This window comes from Trichoderma atroviride, chromosome 2, assembly GCF_020647795.1.
Source record: "Trichoderma atroviride chromosome 2, complete sequence".
NCBI lineage: Eukaryota > Fungi > Ascomycota > Sordariomycetes > Hypocreales > Hypocreaceae > Trichoderma > Trichoderma atroviride.
This window is the reverse complement of record NC_089401.1, coordinates 5,218,078-5,238,063: the sequence shown is the minus strand read 5'-3', so window position 1 is coordinate 5,238,063 and position 19,986 is coordinate 5,218,078. Positions and strand designations below refer to the sequence as shown.

Below are 19,986 nucleotides of genomic sequence, written 5' to 3'. Positions count from 1 at the left end.
GAGTGAGTGATTGATTGTTGCCTCCCACTAAACCGTTGAGTTACATGGTTGGCATGCTTTGCACAGCCCCCTCAATGCTTTTTTTTCCCCCTCTCTCTGTAATTCGTCAAAAGGTAGTCTATGTAGGCATGTTAATTATTGAATCCTTCTTGTCAGCAGCCACACGCAAAGGGGGCGAAAAAAAAAAGTAAATAAATCTAACAAGCAGGGTAGGCTTGAAATGTAAGTTGTATGTCACTGGCTGAAAGTCCCGAAGAAAACAAGAAGAAAACAATAAACAAACTTCCGAAAAGAGCAAGACAAAAAAAAAAAAAAAAAAGAAAGAAAAAGGAGAGTAAGACAAAAAAGCAAAGGGCAAAAAAGTAAAAACGGTCAAAATAAAGATAGGAGACGGCAGAGCATCATCACTGCATTAGCGCACATGTAGGTAGACATATAGAAAAAGGAAACAAGACATAGGTACCTAGTCCGTTGATTGCTGTCTTTAGGCGAAAAATAGACTTTGCGAGCCGTTTTTTGTAATTTGAACAAAACAAAGCTAATGCCAGATACCTCAGATATCACACCTCGTTAATTTTACGTGGTTATCATGAGATGACAAAAAGCCTCAAATCAAAAGGAAAAAAAGAACAGTTTAGATGACTTTCTTGGCCCCCAGCACACACACACACACACACGTAGGTATACACACACAAAACGCGGTATTACAACAAGTTTGTTTTGATTTATTTGCGAAAAAAAAAAAAGAGACAAGAGAAAAGACAGGAAAAGAAGCTCTCGCCCCTTGCATACATCTTCCCTCACACACCCTCCCTGAATCAAAAGTTGCATCTCTGTATTCTCATCTTTCTTTTCTCATCTTCTCTCATCTCGCTTTTATTCCCCTCTTCGGATTGAGAGGGAGTAGTATTTTTCTTTGCTTTTTTTCCAAGATCCTTTTGCTCATTCCCCTCATTCCCGCCCCCCTCCCTTGATAAACAAAGACGATGATACACACACACACACACACACACACACATGGGCTCATAGAACGGGGGTGGACAGACGCGGGTAAATAGATAGGCCGTGATACTATGTACTACTGCATTGGCTATGCGCCAAGCTTAGGATCGAGCCTCTTCCAGCTCCAGCTCCAGCTGTCTGATTCGCTCGCTCTGGTCCTGGGATCCCGATCCAAGACGCTTCTTTAGGGATTCGACCTCCGAGGTGAGCAGCCCAATCTGGTCGTTCTGCGCACTGATTATCTTCGTCTGGTTCTCAATCATCTCCTTAATCTCGGATAAGGAGGCGGCGGCATCGCTGGAAGCAGCAGCGGCGGGAGCGGGTGCGGAAGCTGCCTTGACGGGAGCTGGGGCGAGGCTTGCGACTGGTGGAGTTGCAGGCTTCGATTCTGATCGGACGGGGAGAGGAGCTCGCTGAGCTGGCTTGACTTCCTCGTCAAAGCTTGATGGCTCCTCCTTCTTGGGGGCGTCCTCTTCCTCGTTGTCTTGGTACTTGTTGGCCATGGCAGCAATCGAGCTCTTCTGGTCGCTAACACTGACGGGAGCTCGGAAAGCTGGCTTAGGCTCCTCCTTGGGCTCCTCCTTCTTAGGCTCAGCAACAGGGGCTGGAGCAGCAACAGGGGCCGGTGGCTGGTAGTTGGCGGCAACCTCCTTAGGAGCAGTTCCTTCGTAGATACTCTCCAAATCAATCTTGGCAGGAATATCAGTCTTGCCATCGAGCCACTCCTTGGCGCTCATGGCGGGACGAGTTCCAATGGCGGGAGGGAAAATGTCGGACTGGAAGGTCTCTGCTCTACGGGGCACGGTGAAGGAGATGGGCTCGATGTAGTTGTCGTTTACCGTCTTGAAGGCGCGCATGACTTCGTTCTCGTGAACCTAGAACAACGGATTAGCCAGGCACTGTCAAAGTTACACCCACGAGTCCAAATACTCACGTTGATACCGCGTCGCGGAACGAAGGCGATACCTCGCTGGGGGTCTGCGGACTTGTACTCGCTCAGGTACTCAAACTTGTCATTCTCGTACTCGTAGTAGCGGATGTTGCCGTCACTGTGAGCTCGTCAGTAACTGGTGGTTCCTGGTGGCTGTGATACCGTGATCAATGGCGGGGAAGAGGGGTTATGCTTACCCCTTGCCAGCAAGGTAGAGGCAGTTGGAACCTTCGTCCCAGAATGGCATGCAGACACCAGAGATGGCATCCAGATGAGTGAAACCTCCAATGGGATCGCTGCGACCGGGCTCCCACAAAGCAATCTGTCGCTCGCTCATCTTGGAGAAACCAGTCGTGGCAAATCGGTTGTGCTCGCCCAGCCAGACTGCTCTGCTGTTCTTGGCACCCGTGTGGCCCGCCGACTCATGCACAGGCTTCTCCTGACGGACATCCCACACTCGAATCTTCTTGTCTCTCGACGTCGTCACAAGCAGGTTACCGCTCGCGTTCCATGACAAGCTCTGCACGATGTCGGTGTGTTGGAGAGTCAGGTGGCTCTGGCCAGTGCCAACGTCCCAGAGCTTGATTGTGAAGTCGCCAGAGGCCGAGGCGAGGATGTTTTCGGCGGCGGGGTTGAACAAGACCTGTCCGACTTTTCTATTTATGCATGCATTAGCACATTTCAATCCTGTCAAGAGTAGGGCAGAAAAACTCAATAAAGATCTGTGCCTTACCTCGTGTGACCTCCGAGCTTGCTGACTGGTGACACATCGGGGATCACCTCAGCATCAGTGTAGAGCGAGAAGTCCTGAGGGACCTCCCAGATAAAGACCTTTCCGTCTTCAGAGGCAGAGGCGATGATGTGATCGTTGAACGGGTTCCTTTTGCGACAAAAGTCAGTGACCCAAACGTCTGGGCGAAAGGTGGGCTGACAAGGGTCTGTCAAAGGGAAATAGGGGGGGTTCAAGTTCAATGGAGAGCTCACCAGTCAGTGTCGAGCACAGTCGCAGTGTGGCCGCGAAACAGAGGGATCTGGTCAGGAGCCTTGCCCTTCTCGTTCAGCGGGATGACTGCAAAGGCACCGCCTCCAGAAGACTCCCAATTGACCGACAGGTACTCGGCGTTGGCCTGTGTTTCAGCTCGTATCAGCACATCGTGTCGAGGCAAGGCCGCAGCACGTCTCGCGTCTCGCAGGTCGCCGTACCTTTACCAAGTTCGTGTCCCAGGCATTTCGGCTGATGCGCAGGTTATCGTAGCAAAACTCCTTCTTGGTGGGCTTGCCAAAGATGTGTCCTAGAGTGGTGTGCAAACCGGTCAGCCTCGTCGTCGTCAGCGCAGGAGAGAGGGGGGGGCAAGCTATCAGTTCGCGACTGGCAACGTACGGTACTTGGACGCCCGGACAAATCGACCAGCCATTGTGGCGTCCTCTGGAGAAAGAGAAGCTGAAGGGGAGAAGAGAGGCGTAGGAGAAGAGAGGGCGTGGAGAGAGGGCGTTTGGAGAGGTGCGAGGAAGATTGCGCTTTGGGAGAGGTAGAATCGGGGGGCTGCTCGAGAAAGGGTGCTGCGTATTGATACGCAGCTGTTACAGGTGACGATGCCCCCCCGAGCACGACCCCCCGGATGAGCTCAATTGGCTGCCGAGCCCACTGAGGGACCCGCTGCGCCTCGCCAGCTGGTTCGAAACCCCACCAGGAGGCGCCCGCTTTCTGTCAGCGCTGCCTTGACACCTTGGCGATGATGATGATTTTATCTGTCTGCTGTGGACGATAGCTGTAGTTGTCTATGCATTTTGATCGAGCTTGTATTGGACCAAATAATGCAACGGCTTCATGTCAATATGCATGTACAGTTCATCATTGATATTTGGCCGTAACGAGGTAGCGGGTCACGTGCCCCAGCATTAAACAAGACCCCTTGGACTATGGAGAGATGCTCAAATTAAATGACGAGGCCAAAGATGCCGAGCACTGAGGCTCCAAATCACAAGGAGAGAGCCTTCAAACAAAGGTTAGAAATAGGGATAGCTTCAATTCAATATGACTTCAAGTATGGGCCCTAATCTACATCTCAGTGTACACAATCTCTATTCAGCATGCCAAACTGGCAAATCTCTCTTCAGAGTAAATTGAAGAGCAAGCAGGTATGTACAGATAACACGCACTTGAACCCTCCTTTATTCACCACCCCAAGACAAAGCATCCGTGCACATCGGGCAAATCACAGACTATTTTCAGCTAGAAGATCAAAGGAAAAAAGAGTTGTGCCAATTTATTCCATTTACATCAAGAAACTGCGCATCGGCTGCGTTGGTCTCATTATACTTGCTACCGTTTTTTTTTTTTAGTACAAAATCAGAATCCATACGTACAGCGGTCTTTGCCGCAAACAACTATGAGATAGCAGCAAGCAATGAGGAAAGTAGAAAGAAGAAGAAAAGTAACAGAAAAGAAAAGGTAAAAAGAGACAAGAAGAAGAAGTAAAAGCACCGGCAACGCCAATGAATGTGTGTGTAGTAGCAAAATTGCGCCATGCCCCTCCACCTCCATACCCCATAATCCAACACGTATTCATAACATAGCAAGTACATCCCAAGCCCGCGCGTCTTGCCCGCCACCTCTTAGTTGAACGTACTCCTCGTCCGTGAGTGCACTCTTCGGCTCTCAGTGCGACGTCGAATCTGCGATTCGTGTTTGAGGACAAGCTCACACCACTTCGCCCGCGATCGGGGCCCACCGGCTTCCTCATCTAAGCCGGCATCACCACGGCCAATGACGTCTGAAAGGGCCTTCATCCAGCCTTCCTTGTCTTCGGCCGTATCGGCATAAAAGTCAATGACTTCACCATTGTTGAAGCGTATCCGGAAGCCCTCTTCAACAAACATGTAGCCCTCTTCTTCCTCTGCGAAAGCAGATCTACGGCGCTTGCCGCCTTTGCCGGTTGTCTCCTTCTCCATCAATGTTCTACGATCATCGATCAATCGCTTGGCATTGGAGAGGTTGATTGTTGCGCGAGGCTGGCGAGTAGCCTCGTGATAAGCAGTCAGCTTTGTGCCAACAAGCTTAAAGTATCGACGGCGCCAGTACTAAACAATAGGGTTAGTCAAAGGTGGAAGCTAAGGGCGAGAGGAATGTGAGAGAAAAGGGAAAAAAAGAAGAAACTTACGGGACAATCACCACCCTGTTGGCTCAAGACACCCTCCCAGTTACGGGCGAGTCTCTCCTCGGCAGCCTTGAGCTCTCGAATGCATGAATTCATGCTCTTGGGCATATCGTCGTCTGTAATGCCATTGGGGCGAGGTACAAAGAGAAGCTGAAGCTCCAGCTTTCCAATCTTGTACGGCGCCCGCCTGAGAATGCCAGAAGCATTGCCTCGCTTGCTCTTGATGGTAGATGCGAAGCTCTCTTCTTCACTAGCCCACTCATTGAAGCAGACAACCTCGGCGGTGTATGGGCGACCGAAGCATCGGTTTTCGTGCTCCTTTAAGGAGATGTAAGCCCGAGCAAAGCTTCCGTCTTCGGCAGCTAGCCGTGAAAAGAGCTCGTAGGCCGAGCCGGCATCCTTACGCTGCCGCGCCAATGCCTCTTTCTGCTGCTGCGCAAAGCGCTCCTCCTCTGCTCTCTGCCGAAGCTCAAGCTCCTTGCGCTTCTTGGGTGACGCAAAAACTCTGCTGAATGTTGACGTCTTGGGTTTTGCCATCTTGACCGCCGCAGGCTGGACGTGAGAGTAGGTCGGCTTCTCTAGTTTCACGTTCAAGGTCAATTGGAACTCGAGGTCGTTTGGAACGACAAGTTCAAACTCTTGGCCGATCGGTGCGTTGCGAGCCAGTTCCAACCAAGCTGTTGTCACACAATGAACGCCGTTGTCCAGCGTCAGGCTAAACCAGCTTCGTTCATCTAATGGGCATTTGTTAGATATTTTTGCATGCTCGACACAATGGATGGGGGATGCGCCGCTGCTTACTCTTCGGAATGGGAAGCTCAAGGTCCTTTACGCCAACGACCTTGACAAAGAGACGGCCTCTCTCACCCGACTCTGGGCCGGCCACATCAACGTTGTAGTCCTCTTCAACAACCTTGTTCAGAGCGGTGGCGTTGCTCTCCTGACCCGGCAGGGGCGGTACAGGACTCAAAACCGGCTGTCCCTTTCGAATACTGCGACGAGTTTGGCTGTTCCACGGTTCGACAGTCCATGACTGCGGCCGATTCGCGGCTTTGATGGGTGAATTACTGGCTGATTTTGTCCTCCAAGAATCCTCCGCATCCTTGTCGCTGGCAGACACGAGTTTGGTGTTTTGTCGCATGAGATATCCGCGCTGAGAACGAGATGTAATATTAGCATCCAGTTGACTTGTACCTAGTGAAGTGGGTTGTTTCCCCGACACTTGTCGAGGCGAAGGGTGGTGATTGGTGGAGGTAATCTGTGGTGTAGAGGGAAGTGGGCGACTGAAAGCTACCTTTTGCGTCTCGATGACTCGTTCAAAATCTTTATCCAAGCTGAGGCCCATATCCAGATCCAGGGTGAGACTCCGATTCTTAAAACTTGGGTGTCGCGCCAGGAAACTGTCACTGCTCAGCTCAAGGTCTTTGCCATCTCGCGGCGCAAGCCCACGGTGCTTGTTCGGGATTGATGGAACGCTTGGTATTTCGCCGCTAACGTGCCTGCGCGCTTCTCGCATGGCTACAATGTCGGAAGGCGTGTTGGAGATTCTTGTCTTCAACTTGGAGCCAGAGGCCTTGATCGTTGCGAGCCGTTCGGGAATCTCGGGAGATTCTCTCTCAATGATTGTGTGTTCTTCTTCCTCATCTTCGGATACGGGATTGTGGATGACAGAGTCGGGAGTCGTCGATCTATCGTCGTCGTACGACTTGAACGAATCATCACCCCAACCGGCACCGTCATAATCTGGCTTCGGGATCAACTTTTCCGGTGTCTTGATTTGGGGGATATCCGTTGATATTCTTGGCGACTCATCATCCAGCTCCTCTGAGACGTCGTGGTTGGGATCTAGGCCTGTGTCATAGGTGAAATCCGATTCTAATTCAGAAACCACCGAACCCGCAAACTCGCTAACAATACTAGACTCGGCGTCAGCGTGGCTTTCTTCATCGGCGTCTAATGGCGAGATGGCTCGTGGAGTCAGCGCCTCTTCGGCCTCGTTCTCATGGTCCAGAGGTGAAAGTTCTTGAACAGCTTCTTTTGCAGGTTCCTGGACAGGTTCCTTGGCCGGCTCTTCGACAGGGTCTCTGGCAGGGACTTCAAGAGTAATATCTTCTTGGATAGATCCGTCTCTATAGCCGAGACCATCTTCTGTGTGCTCGCTATCCCCCTCGCCGCCATAATGAGAGTGGGAGCCTTCTAGATCGTCATCCGATTGGAAGTGAGAACCGTCGAGCTCATCGTCAAGCTCATCGTCATATTCATCGTCATAATCGGAGTCGTACATATCGAATCCGGTGGAGTCTTCATGAATGACCCGATGGATAATCACACTGCTCTCCGCCGGGTCTTCGTCGTCATAATCATCTTCGTCGTCATAGCTCCTATCGTCATCGTCTTCTTCGCCCATCAATGAATCTTCAGTTGATGGAATGGGGACGTCAGGGTCAAGAGGAAAGTGTTGGTCTCGAAGAGGACTACCAGGCGGCGAAGAAAAGTTATAGTCTGCTTCGGGATCCGTCAATGCATTATTACCGTTAACACGCTTCATAATGGACTCTCTGGAAATGGGCTGTGGCAGCTGATAATCTCCAATTCCGGACATGTCCCCAATATTTTCCTCCTCCTCACGAGTCTCATGAGCATCATGCGCCTCTAGCTCATCATCATTGTGAACGTCGTCGCCGATTTGGTCATCTTGAGTGTCGACCAAGGCGAGCGAGTTGTCATGGGATAACGAGCTTCGACTGCGGCCAGAGCTGCGACGAAGACGTCGCTCGCGCTGTTGCTCGGCAGCAGTCTTACCACTATTATCGTCGGACAACATCATGAGCTTGAGTCTTTCTTCAAGCGACATCTTGCCGCTAATGAAGCTCTCAATATCGGATTTTGTCGCAGAGGTAGGCGGTGGAACGGGCAGGCTTCTGTGGGAGCCCTCTGGAGTTTGTGAGAGGGCGGGCGATGAGGGCACAGAGCCGGCAGACTGACTCCTGACGTGACCTGCGCCAGGGAGGGGAGGGAGAGGGCGGTTTTCTGCGACGGACCCAACAGATCCCATGGATAGGCGCCCCGAACTGATTGCTCCTCGAGTGCCCTCGGGCATCAGACTCCCGTCATCGTCTTCACCTTCACTGTGGTGAACCAAAGAGTTGTCTCGAGCCCAGTCATCGGGCCCCACAACTGGAGTCTTGTCTGTATCCTCGAGAGATGCATCGAAGCTCTCATCCTCTGGGCCACCCATGTGAGCGGGATCGTAAAGAAGATCCTCGTCGTCTTCGTCGTCCTCCTCCTCCGAGTCGTAACTACCCTCGCGCGAATTCGTTCCGATGGAAGACAGATCCGGGGTGGCCATTTCATACTCGTTGATCTGAGGTGGTGCATTATCGAAGGTCACGCTCTTCGTGTGGCGATGTGAAGATCGACCGTTTGGGGGGCCGTCCAGAGCGGACGAGTCCGCAGACCACAAGCCCGTCTCATGGTCGAAGCTGCTCTTGAATTTGGAAGGAGATAGCGATGATTTTGTGGGCGAAGCTTGGTCTTTGCTGGGTCCCCTCGGCGTGCTGGGACCCGAGTAGTCTGATTTGGTTGGGCTCATCGGGGATGCGGATTTTTCGCCATCAGGGCCAGGCGAGCCTCCTGCAAAGTTGAATGCGCCGGGCTGGACCTTGGCTAGGGGTCTTTCGATCTGAGGAAGCCGAGTCGGATCATATTCCTGCTTCTGCTCAAGCGCCAGAATATTGCTGTTCTTGACGCGTGAAGCCTTCTGGAGACGCTCGATCGAGGAGCGCCGGTGGGACGAAGGCGAGCCGTTGCTGTACATGTTTTCCGAATTTCGGTTTTGCCAAAAGACCCGCGGCGATGTCACCGAGTCGGCGGGCGAAGTCTGGAATGGAGACGAGTCATTGCTGAGCGCCGCCGTTTTCTAGAAAGGCGAAAAAAAAAAACAACGTTGTCAGCCCGAGACACCACAAACGCGCAATGTCGCTAAGCATTCCACAAACCTTGGTAGGAGCCATTTGGTTCCAGCTAGGAGAATTACGTCTCCTTTCGGTGGGCGAGATTTCAGATAGGGGGCGGGGCTGGGGAAGGTTGGGCGTCTTCGTGGGTGATGCGTTTGGCGGCGTGCTGCCCTTGGTGATGCGCAATGGGTGCACCTGCAGAGAGAATGCAGAGGTTAGCTGCTGCGAAGTGCTGGCGGAACCAACATTGGGTGGTGTTGGGCGCACCGGTTCAGATGACATATCGATCGAAACTGGGCTGGTTAATCCTTGCAATCAGGTCGGGCTAGGACGTGGACACATCGGCACGCAAGTCGATCAGCACAAAGGGCGATGTGACTCGGGCGAGGAATGCAACGACTAGCCGGCGTCGTTTTTTTTTTCTCTGTTTCCTCTCTTCTTTGTCGCAAAAACGTATATAGTAGTATAAAAAAAAGAGGCTAGTTTCGATACGGCAGCCTCGAAAAAACGAATGATTGGAATTGAATAAGGAGAGGGGAAAGGGAAAGGAAAGGGGGGGCGCGAGATATCAGAATGTTCGCCCGGTTAATTCTGTTCTCTTGGTGATGCTAAGAAAAAAGAAAAAGAAAAGTAGAAGAAGAAGAAGAAGTTGCGTCAAAGCCCTGAACTCGACTCGGCCGCTGGCACCCAGAATCGAATTTCAACGATGACAACTTGACGAGGGCAGAAGGGGGGCTATTCATTTGCAGGTCGGGGGTGTTTAAGGGAAGCGCCGTCGGGCAGCGTGATTGGCCCAACGCAAAACAAAACACGGCCCCTCAGTGAGCCAGGGGTTGTCGTAGCAACGCGTCGCTATTTTGCCTAGCCTTGGGGGCTCCCCGGGGGGGCACATCACAGCTGAGGAGGGGTTGCATGCACTAAATCGTGCTTTGCTACAGGCCCGCCACAGGCCCTGTAGGCGACGTGCAGCAGGGGGGAAAGGGAGCCATGGGAGCCTACAGAGCCTCGCAGCCAGTGCTAGCACGCTCTGAGCCTCGGGCAGCGCCGCCTGGGCTCAGCGCCGTGAGAGTCGGAGAGTCGCCATGGCAGCCGGCAGGGGTCTGAGACGAGGCAGCATGCAAACAATAAGGCGGCAACAGACGTCTGGGCTCGTCTGAGGCTTCTGATTCGGCTGGTGCCGCCGCATGATGCATCCATTTTTTACCGTCCGTGATGCATGGCGAGTTTATTCTCACTCGCATCCCACGCTAGAGCGCAGTGGCCTGCAACTGCAAAGCATTTCTGCGTGCCCTGCGACTTGGTGTCGTCATCGCCTCATCAGACATGCGGTCAGTTTCCGATAGATGCCCATCCTGACTCTGGTCGCTTTTTGCTTTTCCCGTTGCTGGCATAAAGGCAATGCATGCTCCAGTTCTTTTTTTTTTTTTTTTTCCTTTTCGGTCTTCCTTCGTCTGTTGATCCATCTATTTTTTTTTACTTTCTTTTTTCGGGTCTGGTGTTCATGCAGCGAGTGCTCGCGCGCAACCATTACAGGTACTGTGCAGTAGCTGTGGTGTTTTCTTTTCGCTTCCAATTCTTTCCTTTTTCCCTTTGTTTACTTTTGCTCCCTCTCTCATTTTGCATTGACCCGTGCGATTACTAGTCGTGCGACTTACTCCTTTTATTTGTGTTATTACTCCGTCTTATTACAATCATTACCTGCAGGCGGCTGTGAAACACGGCAACGCCATGGTTACCGAGAAAAAGGGCCTGCCTTTGTGAATACGAAGCTTGAGCCATCAATTTCCTGCCCTGGCTGGCCTTGTCAGAATTGTGCACGTTGTGTCTGGTACGTGCGTATTACGGACCTCCTTGATCCACTCGGATCTTCCACGAGGTCAATCCACCACGCAGCAACATTGCAGTCCCTGTAGATAATTTTGTTTGCTCCGACGTGATAAAACTCTATTTTTATACGAACTGCTTAGTAGGCACTTAATTTACGGCTACTGCTGCTGCTATCTCTCTGGTAACACGGCATGCTCTGTATGGGAATATATTGAAACTCCATCGACGCACCAAAACCATTAGCGTCGGGTCAACTTCACATGTTTTTTTGTGTGTCAACAAACCGAATGTTTTCATGTTTTCTTCTCATCCATCCAGCCTCTCCCCCATCCGTCAGGCACCCTGGCTCTTATTCCACTGCACGCAATCATCAAACTTGACGCCAGACCCACCAAAACAGTCCAAGGCACTCCCTATCGTGAGATCTACTTTACCCCGGCTGAGCTGCTTGACTGTTTCCAAATCTTCCAAGTGCCGTCCTCCGCCGGCATATGTGACCGGAATAGAACACCACCCTGCCAGGCGCTCAACCAGCTGCTCGTCTATTCCCCTTTGTAGCCCCTCGTTGTCTGCGGCGTGGATTAAAAATTCTGAGCAGTATGGCTCTAATGACTGTATTGATTCTGCAGATTCAAAAATGAGCCACATTACTCAAAGTTGTAAAGGAAAATTGCCATAATTGGCGACGTATACACTAACCTTGGTTGATTTCCATATCTGTCAATGTCTGCCATTTGTTCATGGCAACAAACCACTTGTGTCCTTGGCGACGGCAGCTGAGATCAATTACCAGCTTGCTCGTATCTCCGCCAAGAGCTCCCAAGACAGCATCTAGTCTCTCCTGGCTGAAGTGGCCATCTGGAAAGAGGTACGATGTGATGATAATCTATCATGAAGCATCCGAGTTAGTGATTCAAAATTTACATAAATAAATATGAAATAATCAACACAAAAAAAAGGCAACACCATGACTGCACAGCCTATATCTTGTGATATTTACCTTTTCTGCTCCCGCATCAATCCACTCCTTCGCATTCTTGTCATTGATGCCACCGCCCACCTGCAGACCACCAGGCCATGCCTTCAACGCCTCTTTCGCAGTGACATCGTTTCCCCCTCCCAGCATAATCACATGAGCGCCCTCGAGCTCATTGTCTCTGTATAGCCGGGCAAAGTATTCCGCCGAATGCTGGGACACATGGTTTGTCTGGAGGGCCGTCGATGAGCTGTCCAGGGTCCCGCCCACAATCTGCTTCACCTGGCCGGCATGAAGGTCTATGCAGGGGCGAAAGCGCGTCATCTTTTGCTGTGAAAAAAAGTCCCGATCCTGAGAGCGATATTCGGAGGTCAAAAAGACATCAAGTTTTGTGAGTCTCTAGATCTTCCCGCTATCCGACTGTGGGGCTGCTAGTGCTGTGGATGAGGCGACGCCACCAACGCTCTTGTTTTACATACGGCTGATACGTGTAGTAAATGCCGACATGCAGTTTGATAGAAGATTATGGTCTAGAATCGAGCACGCCGGCCAGGTTTATTTCTCCAGGGAACAAGTCATTTTCTAGTAAAATCATCAAATGAGTGGCGATGGAAGATTGATGGCGGTGTCTCAAATGCTAATATCTAGGGTACTTGCTCTTCTCCTTGCGTCTCGGTAAATATGCTTAGTTGCGGAACGAATTTATTGCCCTACAGGTATCAGAAAATGAAGACTTCAATTACATCTTGTCTTATTGGATGGTCTCACAAGATATCAGATCAGCAACATGTAACAAAAGCGTTATAAATCTTTTCAGCGTACCGACATATCTAGTTCTTATCTTATCACGCTACACGGAGACGTCAAAAAAAAAAAAAAAAAAAAGGCGCCGTCGATAATGTCAAGCTGCATGACTCGAGCATTGAATTCTTATCTTTGGTGTTCCATTAACCCGCCAAAATCTAAGAACCTTCGACCTGTTGCCGAATCATTCTTACTCTTGAGCGCTAAACTATCTTTGTAGGTGTAGATTATAGGCACAATAAGCGATTTGATCTCACATGCAGTATCCTTCCCTTGCATTGCAATTCATTCCAATTGCATGTGGCCAGCCACAACGAACTTCAGCCACCAAACGAATTCACCCGGCTTCACTGAGACACCTTGTAGGCCTCCCAGTTGCCATAATGCATGAATTTAACACGTGTGTCATGCAACACAATTTTGTAGTGTTCTCCCCTCAAACGTACCTGGGTTACGTACGCATAATATCTACATTAGCCCTCAATTCGCGTCGCCGTCTCTTAAACCTTTGCTTCTTATTTTCTCATCGTTCGCATGAGATCCCCTTATAATGGATCAAATCGTCTCAGATATCTCAACCATCGCAGCAGATGACTGTCCCACGCCCACCTCTACCATCATGACAAACGCTATATTCGCTGATGAGAAAGACGCCATGATTCCCGTCACTGAAGCCCCGCACGTGGAGCATCATCCTGCAGCCGACAGGACATTCATGATTCGCACCAAGCAGCAGCCATACCGCTATCTTTCTCTCGAAAACGGCGAGTTAAGGCTACTAGAGAGCGTTGAGGCCGGAGGAGGCTGGCTTTGGCACTGTTTCAAGAACTGCGGATGGTTCGGCTTTCGAAACACCGTCTCTGGCACGTACCTCGGACATGCTTGGTGGGATGACCAACACAGGCTTCTTGCAAAAGCTCCTCACCACCAGGCCGACGAATATTTCATAGCAGATAGGCAAACCGATGGCGGTTATACACTTTTAGCCTTGAATGATAATAAACTGTTGCCGGTAGCCATCGCAGGGGTTCATGACATGCTGCTCAGGCAAGCAGAGGAGCCTATTGGGACGGCATGGGAGTTTGTTGATACCAAATTTATTAGCATGCAGGTTCAGCTGAAACGTCTCTGAATATTGGTTTGGGCTGGCTGGCATGGAAATTTACTGTAACGCATCCAGGTTGATTCACAAAAAGCGCAAGGCAATTGTTCTTTGAACAGAATAAAAAAACTTTGATATCATTGTGCACGCAACGCAAAATAAAACACTATATAACCCTTTATCCGCAAATCGAATCTATCAATTCTTTTCTGCGTGTTCTTCACGAACGCTGTCGGAATGGCCTGCTGGGTCCATGCCGTCAACAGTGCCTTCAAACACGCCCTGGATTTCCACAATAGGGCCTTTGTAGTTCTTGCGCCCATCAAAGATCCATGTTCCGCAGGAAATGAGAAGAATGACGCCAAATGCGACGATGGCGTAGTTCATGTTGGATCCTGTCACGGGGATCACCGGAGGGAATACAAACAGGACGGTGGTAAGGATGGCCCAGCAGATTCCAACAATGTTGCAGATCCAGCCAAGCCAGTTGGGAAGCTTGAAAGGGCGGTTCTCGGGAAGCATCTTGCGGCCTCTCAAGACGTTGATGAGCGGTGGGATGGCATAGGTAACACCAAGCGCAACAACGGACGCGGCAGTAATGGCGTTGAAGGTGCTGGTGGAGCCCAGGAAAATGCAGCCGAAGATAATAACCCAGGCGGTTGTCCAAAGCAAGGCGTTGATGGGGACGTCAAGGGTAGGGTGAACCTGAGCGAAGAGGTGGCTGAAGGGCATTCCACGGTCGCGGGCAAAAGCATAGCTCATTCGGGTGCTGGTGGCGACCAGGGTGACGGTGGTGAAAAGCATACACACGAGAGGGAACATGAGCAGGCAAACACTGCCGGCCCTGCTCTTGGTCGCGTCCATGAAGATATGAAGCAGCGGGCCCTCGGCAGCTACGAGGACATCATCGAGGTTGGTGATGACAAACATGAGGCAACTGAGGAAGATGAAACCGGTGAACATGCCGATGCCGATGCAATACATCATAATCTTGGGACCCTCCTTTTGCGGGTTCGGAATCTCTTCAATCATGTGGGCAACACCGTCGAAGCCTATTGGTAAAAAAAAAAGTTAGCAATTGTTACAATGGTCGTCAAATCAAGGTTTGTTGTGTTTTCTATTGACGTACCTGTCAAAGCAAAGGCGCCCTGAAGCAACCCGAGCAGCCAAGCCAGACCGTCTGGCCAGCCAACTTCGTTGATGAAGTTGCCGTAGACGAATTCGCCAGATTGATAGTCGGGCGAAGCGCACGCCAAAACCGTAATGCTGATAATGACGAAGCCGCCAACAGACCAGAAGAAAGCGGCCTTGGTGAAGAGAGGAAGAAGTCGAGTGGCGAAAGCGTTGATGACCAAGGCAGCGAGGGCAAACGCAATGTAGATCAAAAACTGATGCCACGGCTTGGGCTCAAAATCCGGGTGCAGAAGCTGAATGATGTTCATGATGAACGTGCTACCCAGCAAACCACCGGTGGCGCTGAGGGCGACCCAACCCGACACATTGATCCATCCTGTCGCGTAGCTGATGCCACGGCTCCATTTCGGCCATGAAACAATGGCGGCCCAGTGGTACTGGCCGCCGGCTGTGGGATACGCGGAAAGAAACTCTGCCAGAGAAACGGCCTGGGTCATGTTACAGATACCGGCGACGATCAGACCCCAGATGACGGCACTTGAGCCTCCGGAGGGGAGGGCCAGTGTTAGTGAGGCGGCCAATGCAGTCCATGTGTTGAGAATGGCGAAAGCAAGACCCAGCATAGAAATCAAGGAAAAGTTTCGCTTGAGCTCCTGCTTGTGACCCAGTGATGCCAGGTGGGCAGCCTCTGGGGAGAGGTCGGATTTGGGGTCACTGTAGTCTTCCATGGTTGGTTGTCGTTGGCGTGGGTTGACAACTTGGAACGGAATGAATGAAAGGAAATCCGGGCCAAGAGCCGGGAATGCAGGAGCTTTTTGACTTAGAGGACCGGAACCGGGACCGGCAGTCAAATGCTCAAAGGCGTCAGACTCCCGGCACTGGCGACCGGGGGCGAGTTCCCGATAAACTCAACTAGACAGCATCTCCATGGTCGATAGACAGTCGGGGCCCCCGAGAACGGTGGCATGCTGGAGTCGGGGAACTGGAGAAAACTGGGGTCGTTCCCCCAGACAAGCCCGTTTTTGATAACGCGTAGAAGGAGCCTCGCGCTGATTGGCCCGTCATCCCCAAGAACCAGCTAGCTCCATCTTCTCCATCCAATGGCACGCGGATGGTCGGGCTTGGGGTATCAATGGGGTAATCTTGTCATGTCTTTTGGGGACCATCCGCCCGCGCGCGCTGAGTCGTGACGAAACAGGTGGAATCTCGAGATTCGCCTTTGGGCTTTGGGGAAGCTTTTCGCCTCCAGAATTCCATGTTGCGCGCGAGGCTGTCGGCGCACCGGTATGCGCACCGGTGGACCGCCTTAGATAACGAGAGTGAGACGCCGCTTGAGATGCTAGCTTGGCATTTGGGTTATCGCCAGTGGGTCTTGTGCGCGTCGCATCGCAATCATGGAAGTGGGAGCCTGGAGACAGGATGGATCAGCCCTGACTCGAGATCAGCTCAGCGACGAGGTCCAGCCCCTGCCTTATCTTCAGATGCGACTCCGCCTCGCGCATTGAGCGCTGTCGACGTAGTAATGGCCATGGATCATGCGATGGATGCAGGTTCGTTCGGGTCCAGCCCAGGCTCTGCGCACAGCGTCAATTGCCTTTCTCATGAACAAGCCTTCACGCGCGCCATTCTTCGATCCTTCGATTTGGCGCAGCGTGCCTGGCCTTGGAAAACTTTGACGTGTGCCACAGCCTGCTTTGGGCCAATGCCGTAGATCCCGCTGACGAAAGCCTTGGCCAGATCTGGTCGCTCAATGGCTGCCCCAAGCCTCCAAAAGCCTCAAACGCCTCTCCCCAAAACCCTCCGAGTCAAGGTCAGCGGCGGCGATTTTCCCTTCTGTGCAGGTTCTCCCGGGCCTTCCTTGGCTTCTCCACGCCAGGCACGCGCTAGGGCGCCACTTTTCCTATGTGCTGGACATTCTGCTCCATTTCTCAGCCTCTGCAGCTAGGTTTGCCTCCGACATTTCCCACGAGATTTTGACAAGCGCTCACCCTGATGGAGCAGCAAGTGACAGCCAGTAGTAGGTAATCAGCCGGATGAACATGCGAATAGGCCGTATTCGTGCGTCGTGACGGAATTGCACGGAGGCGAGCTGGGACGTGTCAGGGAGACCTCTCCCCGCACTATTCAGCGCCACATCGGAACAAGTTGGAGTTGCCAGATGAATGCCCCATATCCCGGAACCGGATGTGTCAAGAATCATACCACGAGCCTGCGAATAATCACGATGCAGCTGCAAAATACCACCTTCCGGTCGTCCCCCGCAAAGGCTATTTCCCCAGCTTACGGGGCTGCGGAGTTTCACAACCTGGGGAAGCGAGGCCTGGACGAAATGAAGGTCTGGAAGCGGTGACGGTTGACTTGCGTGTGTGCCTGCATCATTGCGAAGTCACTCGGTCACCAGTATTGCTTTGGATTTCAAGGTTTCAACAGGTCTAGATTCTACGGTGGCGCTTTCGCCACAACGTGCGGCTCTCCTGGACCGACACGTGACTTGAGATTAGCTGTGGCTCGCTTACCGCTAGCTCTATCTCCTCGTATCTTGGACCCAGGAACCAGAGCCACTAATAATCGGAGCACCTTCAGACACCGCCCTGGGTGTCAGTCATTTTAGTTGTTAAGCCTCAACTGACCGCTATCTGCGACATTTCTTTGGCAATTCTTCAATTTGCGGGTTTTACGGAGCAACAGCAAGATATGCTACGAGATGACCATTGCGTTGGGGATTCCTCGCGTATTCGTGCAGATTACTAAGTAAGTTTGAGGCTGATAGGCATGGCTGTTTTGGGCTTGTATGGTTTGAATCGTCTGGAAACTAGCCAGTCGTTGGACGGTCCTCGATTCCTGATTGGGAATTTCATCTTCCCTCGCCTCTCATTAATAAGATTAACAAATGAAAGCGACGGCATCATCCGAACTATTGGAGAACCAGCCTTAGCGTTCGAGCTACTACTGCACTGCGGCGATTTTCAGGACGGCAATTGCTTCCTCTCATGCAGCGCAAGCGACTGCCGTTGGCTCACGGATCATCCTCGGTCCGTAGGGTTGAGTCCCCTATCGTGTGAAGAGCTAAAGCTGGTTGGATTCATTCGTGAAAGGCAGCCGACGCGCTTGTTTATCCCTCGGCATCTTCGGATACTGACTCTATCATGCCTAGATAGATCCTAGACACGATAAGTTCAGCAGTCTAAAGCGTAGATTATTCGGGACAAGGCCTTTCTGTGACTATACCAAACTCTACCAGATTTTCCCAAATCAGAAAAGGACGTCCGTTGTTGCGAAAAATAAGACTGCGACTGGGCAAAGCGATCTCCCGTCTTGGCCAGGTGGCATATTGGCCTTGCCCTTGACGCTGTAGGTCGAGATTCGCGAGTTCCTACATGCATGCTGATGACTGATACCGCTTTACGGATACTACTTAAGACCAAATACTACTCGGCATTTCACACTGCACTAACCGCTTGCTTCAACTGCCGTTGGTGTAGCGCTATGATCGCTCTAACAGACAAGATGACAAAGATTTGTAACTCTTCTGTATTGATTACCACATCACTGTTCCCCAACATCTCTAGCTCTACCACAATGAGAAAAACTCCATCGTCGACGAATTGTTTATGCTAAGCCTTGTTCCCCCGTCGCCGGGCCTCTTGTTCGGCCTCCCACTCATCTGAAAAGGGGTACGTAATGTAGCCGTCCGGGTCCATCACTGAGAACGACTTGGATCGATCCGGAGGCATAAGTGGGATACCCTTCTTGATGCGATAGATCAGATCAGGATTCGAGATAAAAGGTGCGCCCATGGCCACGGCAATGTCCACTACGCCGATGTATTTCTCAATGGCCTTGCAGGCGCTCAATGCATCGAATCCATGATTCAAAATGACTGGGCTTGTTTTCCCCCACATGCGAATGAGAATATCGTTACTATCGCCGTATAAGGCGAGTGTGTCGTTGGTATAAGAAGCTGCATAAGGCTCAACAAGATGCAGATATGAGAGTTTCAAATTACGGAGCTGCTGGACGAGATAGATGAACTGCGGCATGGGATCGCTCATCCCCATGCCCTGCCAGGAGCACCATGGCGATAGACGAATTGCGGACCGCTCCGCGCCTACAGCATCGACAACCGCGCGCATAACCTCGACTGCAAAACGAGAACGGTTCTCAACGCTGCCACCGTAGGAGTCTGTCCGCTGGTTGGCTGTGTCTTGGATAAACTGGTCGATGAGATAGCCATAGCCGCCGTGGACCTCGACGCCATCAAAGCCGGCATCATCCACGGCCCGCCGTGCCGCTGTGGCAAAGTCTTTTATCAGGGCTTTGATTTCTCCCGTTGTTAATTCCGCCGGAATAGGATGCCCTTTACCGCATGGTATCGAGCTTGGGGCAGCAAATCGGATCGCGTCTTTTTGCAAACCAAACAGAGCCACGTCTTCCTCAAGCACAAGAGGATGCGCAACGCGGCCAAGAGCCCCGATCTGAAGATAGATTCGTGATCCCTGGGCATGGACGGCGGCCGTGACCGCTTTCCAGGCCGCAACTTGGTCATTCGTCCAGATCCCTGGAAGGTGCGGGTAGCCACAGGCGCGGGGCGATATGATGGTCATCTCGGAAATGACAAGTGTCCCCGGATAGCTGGCGCGCTCGGCGAAATACGTTGGCACCATGGGGACTAAGGGAACGTGCTGCCTGCAGTTTCGAAGTCTCGCCATAGGTGCCATGACAATTCGGCTGGAGATGGTTACATTGCCGATCTTCAATGGGCAGAAGAGAACTGAGTTTGCTGCTGGCATGTCCATGGCTACGGCTGACTGATTAAGAGTTGTAATACTCGTTTGTAATCGACATTGACATGCAAGTCTGCCAATGCCAAGAGCCTGGGAGATGGAAATCGACGAGAAGAAATCAATAATGATTTATCAAAAAGAAGGGGAGAAAGGTGTCAATTCTAGTCGCAGACCAACTCTTTGCCCGAGTATTAACACAGCTATGGGGAGCTGCGCAAGTCAGCTCAGCTAGACTCAAGACTGCTGGAAAGTTTTGTCAAGTCCTGTTCTTATAGTTTCAGACGCCAACCAGGACTTCTCATGCCCGCGTAT

The 19,986-nt window shown here is 51.6% G+C and overlaps 8 protein-coding genes across 8 annotated transcripts; 2 read left to right on the top strand and 6 right to left on the bottom strand.

Moving 5' to 3' along the window:
• Positions 1-592: 592 nt before the first annotated feature.
• Positions 593-1,018, bottom strand: TrAtP1_013338 (uncharacterized protein). The gene has a single exon (XM_066115875.1). The coding sequence runs from the start codon at positions 829-831 to the stop codon at positions 613-615; it is 219 nt and encodes a 72-aa protein (XP_065968434.1). The 5' UTR covers positions 832-1,018; the 3' UTR covers positions 593-612.
• TrAtP1_004556 (uncharacterized protein) lies at positions 995-3,490 on the bottom strand. The gene is made up of 7 exons (XM_014084046.2): positions 3,315-3,490; positions 3,137-3,225; positions 2,918-3,060; positions 2,667-2,813; positions 2,131-2,589; positions 1,937-2,051; positions 995-1,877 (listed from the first exon to the last, which is right to left on the bottom strand). Exons 1-7 carry the CDS (start codon positions 3,346-3,348, stop codon positions 1,104-1,106), a joined length of 1,761 nt encoding a protein of 586 aa, XP_013939521.1. The 5' UTR covers positions 3,349-3,490; the 3' UTR covers positions 995-1,103.
• Positions 3,491-4,192: 702 nt separating this feature from the next.
• Positions 4,193-9,796, bottom strand: TrAtP1_004555 (uncharacterized protein). The gene is made up of 6 exons (XM_066112350.1): positions 9,315-9,796; positions 9,090-9,242; positions 6,386-9,010; positions 5,893-6,244; positions 5,095-5,825; positions 4,193-5,014 (listed from the first exon to the last, which is right to left on the bottom strand). The coding sequence occupies exons 1-6, from the start codon at positions 9,327-9,329 to the stop codon at positions 4,550-4,552; spliced, it is 4,341 nt and encodes a 1,446-aa protein (XP_065968433.1). The 5' UTR covers positions 9,330-9,796; the 3' UTR covers positions 4,193-4,549.
• Positions 9,797-10,263: 467 nt separating this feature from the next.
• Positions 10,264-10,808, top strand: TrAtP1_004554 (uncharacterized protein; the record flags this gene model as incomplete). The annotated part of the gene is made up of 2 exons (XM_066112349.1): positions 10,264-10,375; positions 10,690-10,808. The coding sequence occupies 2 exons, from the start codon at positions 10,264-10,266 to the stop codon at positions 10,806-10,808; spliced, it is 231 nt and encodes a 76-aa protein (XP_065968432.1).
• On the bottom strand, positions 10,535-12,217 carry TrAtP1_004553 (uncharacterized protein). The gene is made up of 3 exons (XM_014084044.2): positions 11,875-12,217; positions 11,574-11,760; positions 10,535-11,497 (listed from the first exon to the last, which is right to left on the bottom strand). Exons 1-3 carry the CDS (start codon positions 12,172-12,174, stop codon positions 11,208-11,210), a joined length of 777 nt encoding a protein of 258 aa, XP_013939519.1. The 5' UTR covers positions 12,175-12,217; the 3' UTR covers positions 10,535-11,207.
• A 987-nt stretch (positions 12,218-13,204) lies between these two features.
• TrAtP1_004552 (uncharacterized protein) lies at positions 13,205-13,786 on the top strand (the record flags this gene model as incomplete). Its single annotated transcript, XM_014084043.2, has 1 exon — positions 13,205-13,786. The coding sequence occupies one exon, from the start codon at positions 13,205-13,207 to the stop codon at positions 13,784-13,786; it is 582 nt and encodes a 193-aa protein (XP_013939518.2).
• Positions 13,787-13,872: 86 nt separating this feature from the next.
• TrAtP1_004551 (uncharacterized protein) lies at positions 13,873-15,651 on the bottom strand. The gene is made up of 2 exons (XM_014084042.2): positions 14,886-15,651; positions 13,873-14,808 (listed from the first exon to the last, which is right to left on the bottom strand). The coding sequence occupies exons 1-2, from the start codon at positions 15,616-15,618 to the stop codon at positions 13,955-13,957; spliced, it is 1,587 nt and encodes a 528-aa protein (XP_013939517.2). The 5' UTR covers positions 15,619-15,651; the 3' UTR covers positions 13,873-13,954.
• A 2,853-nt stretch (positions 15,652-18,504) lies between these two features.
• Positions 18,505-19,885, bottom strand: TrAtP1_004550 (uncharacterized protein; the record flags this gene model as incomplete). The annotated part of the gene is made up of 1 exon (XM_066112348.1): positions 18,505-19,885. The coding sequence occupies exon 1, from the start codon at positions 19,684-19,686 to the stop codon at positions 18,505-18,507; it is 1,182 nt and encodes a 393-aa protein (XP_065968431.1). The 5' UTR covers positions 19,687-19,885.
• Positions 19,886-19,986: the final 101 nt, after the last annotated feature.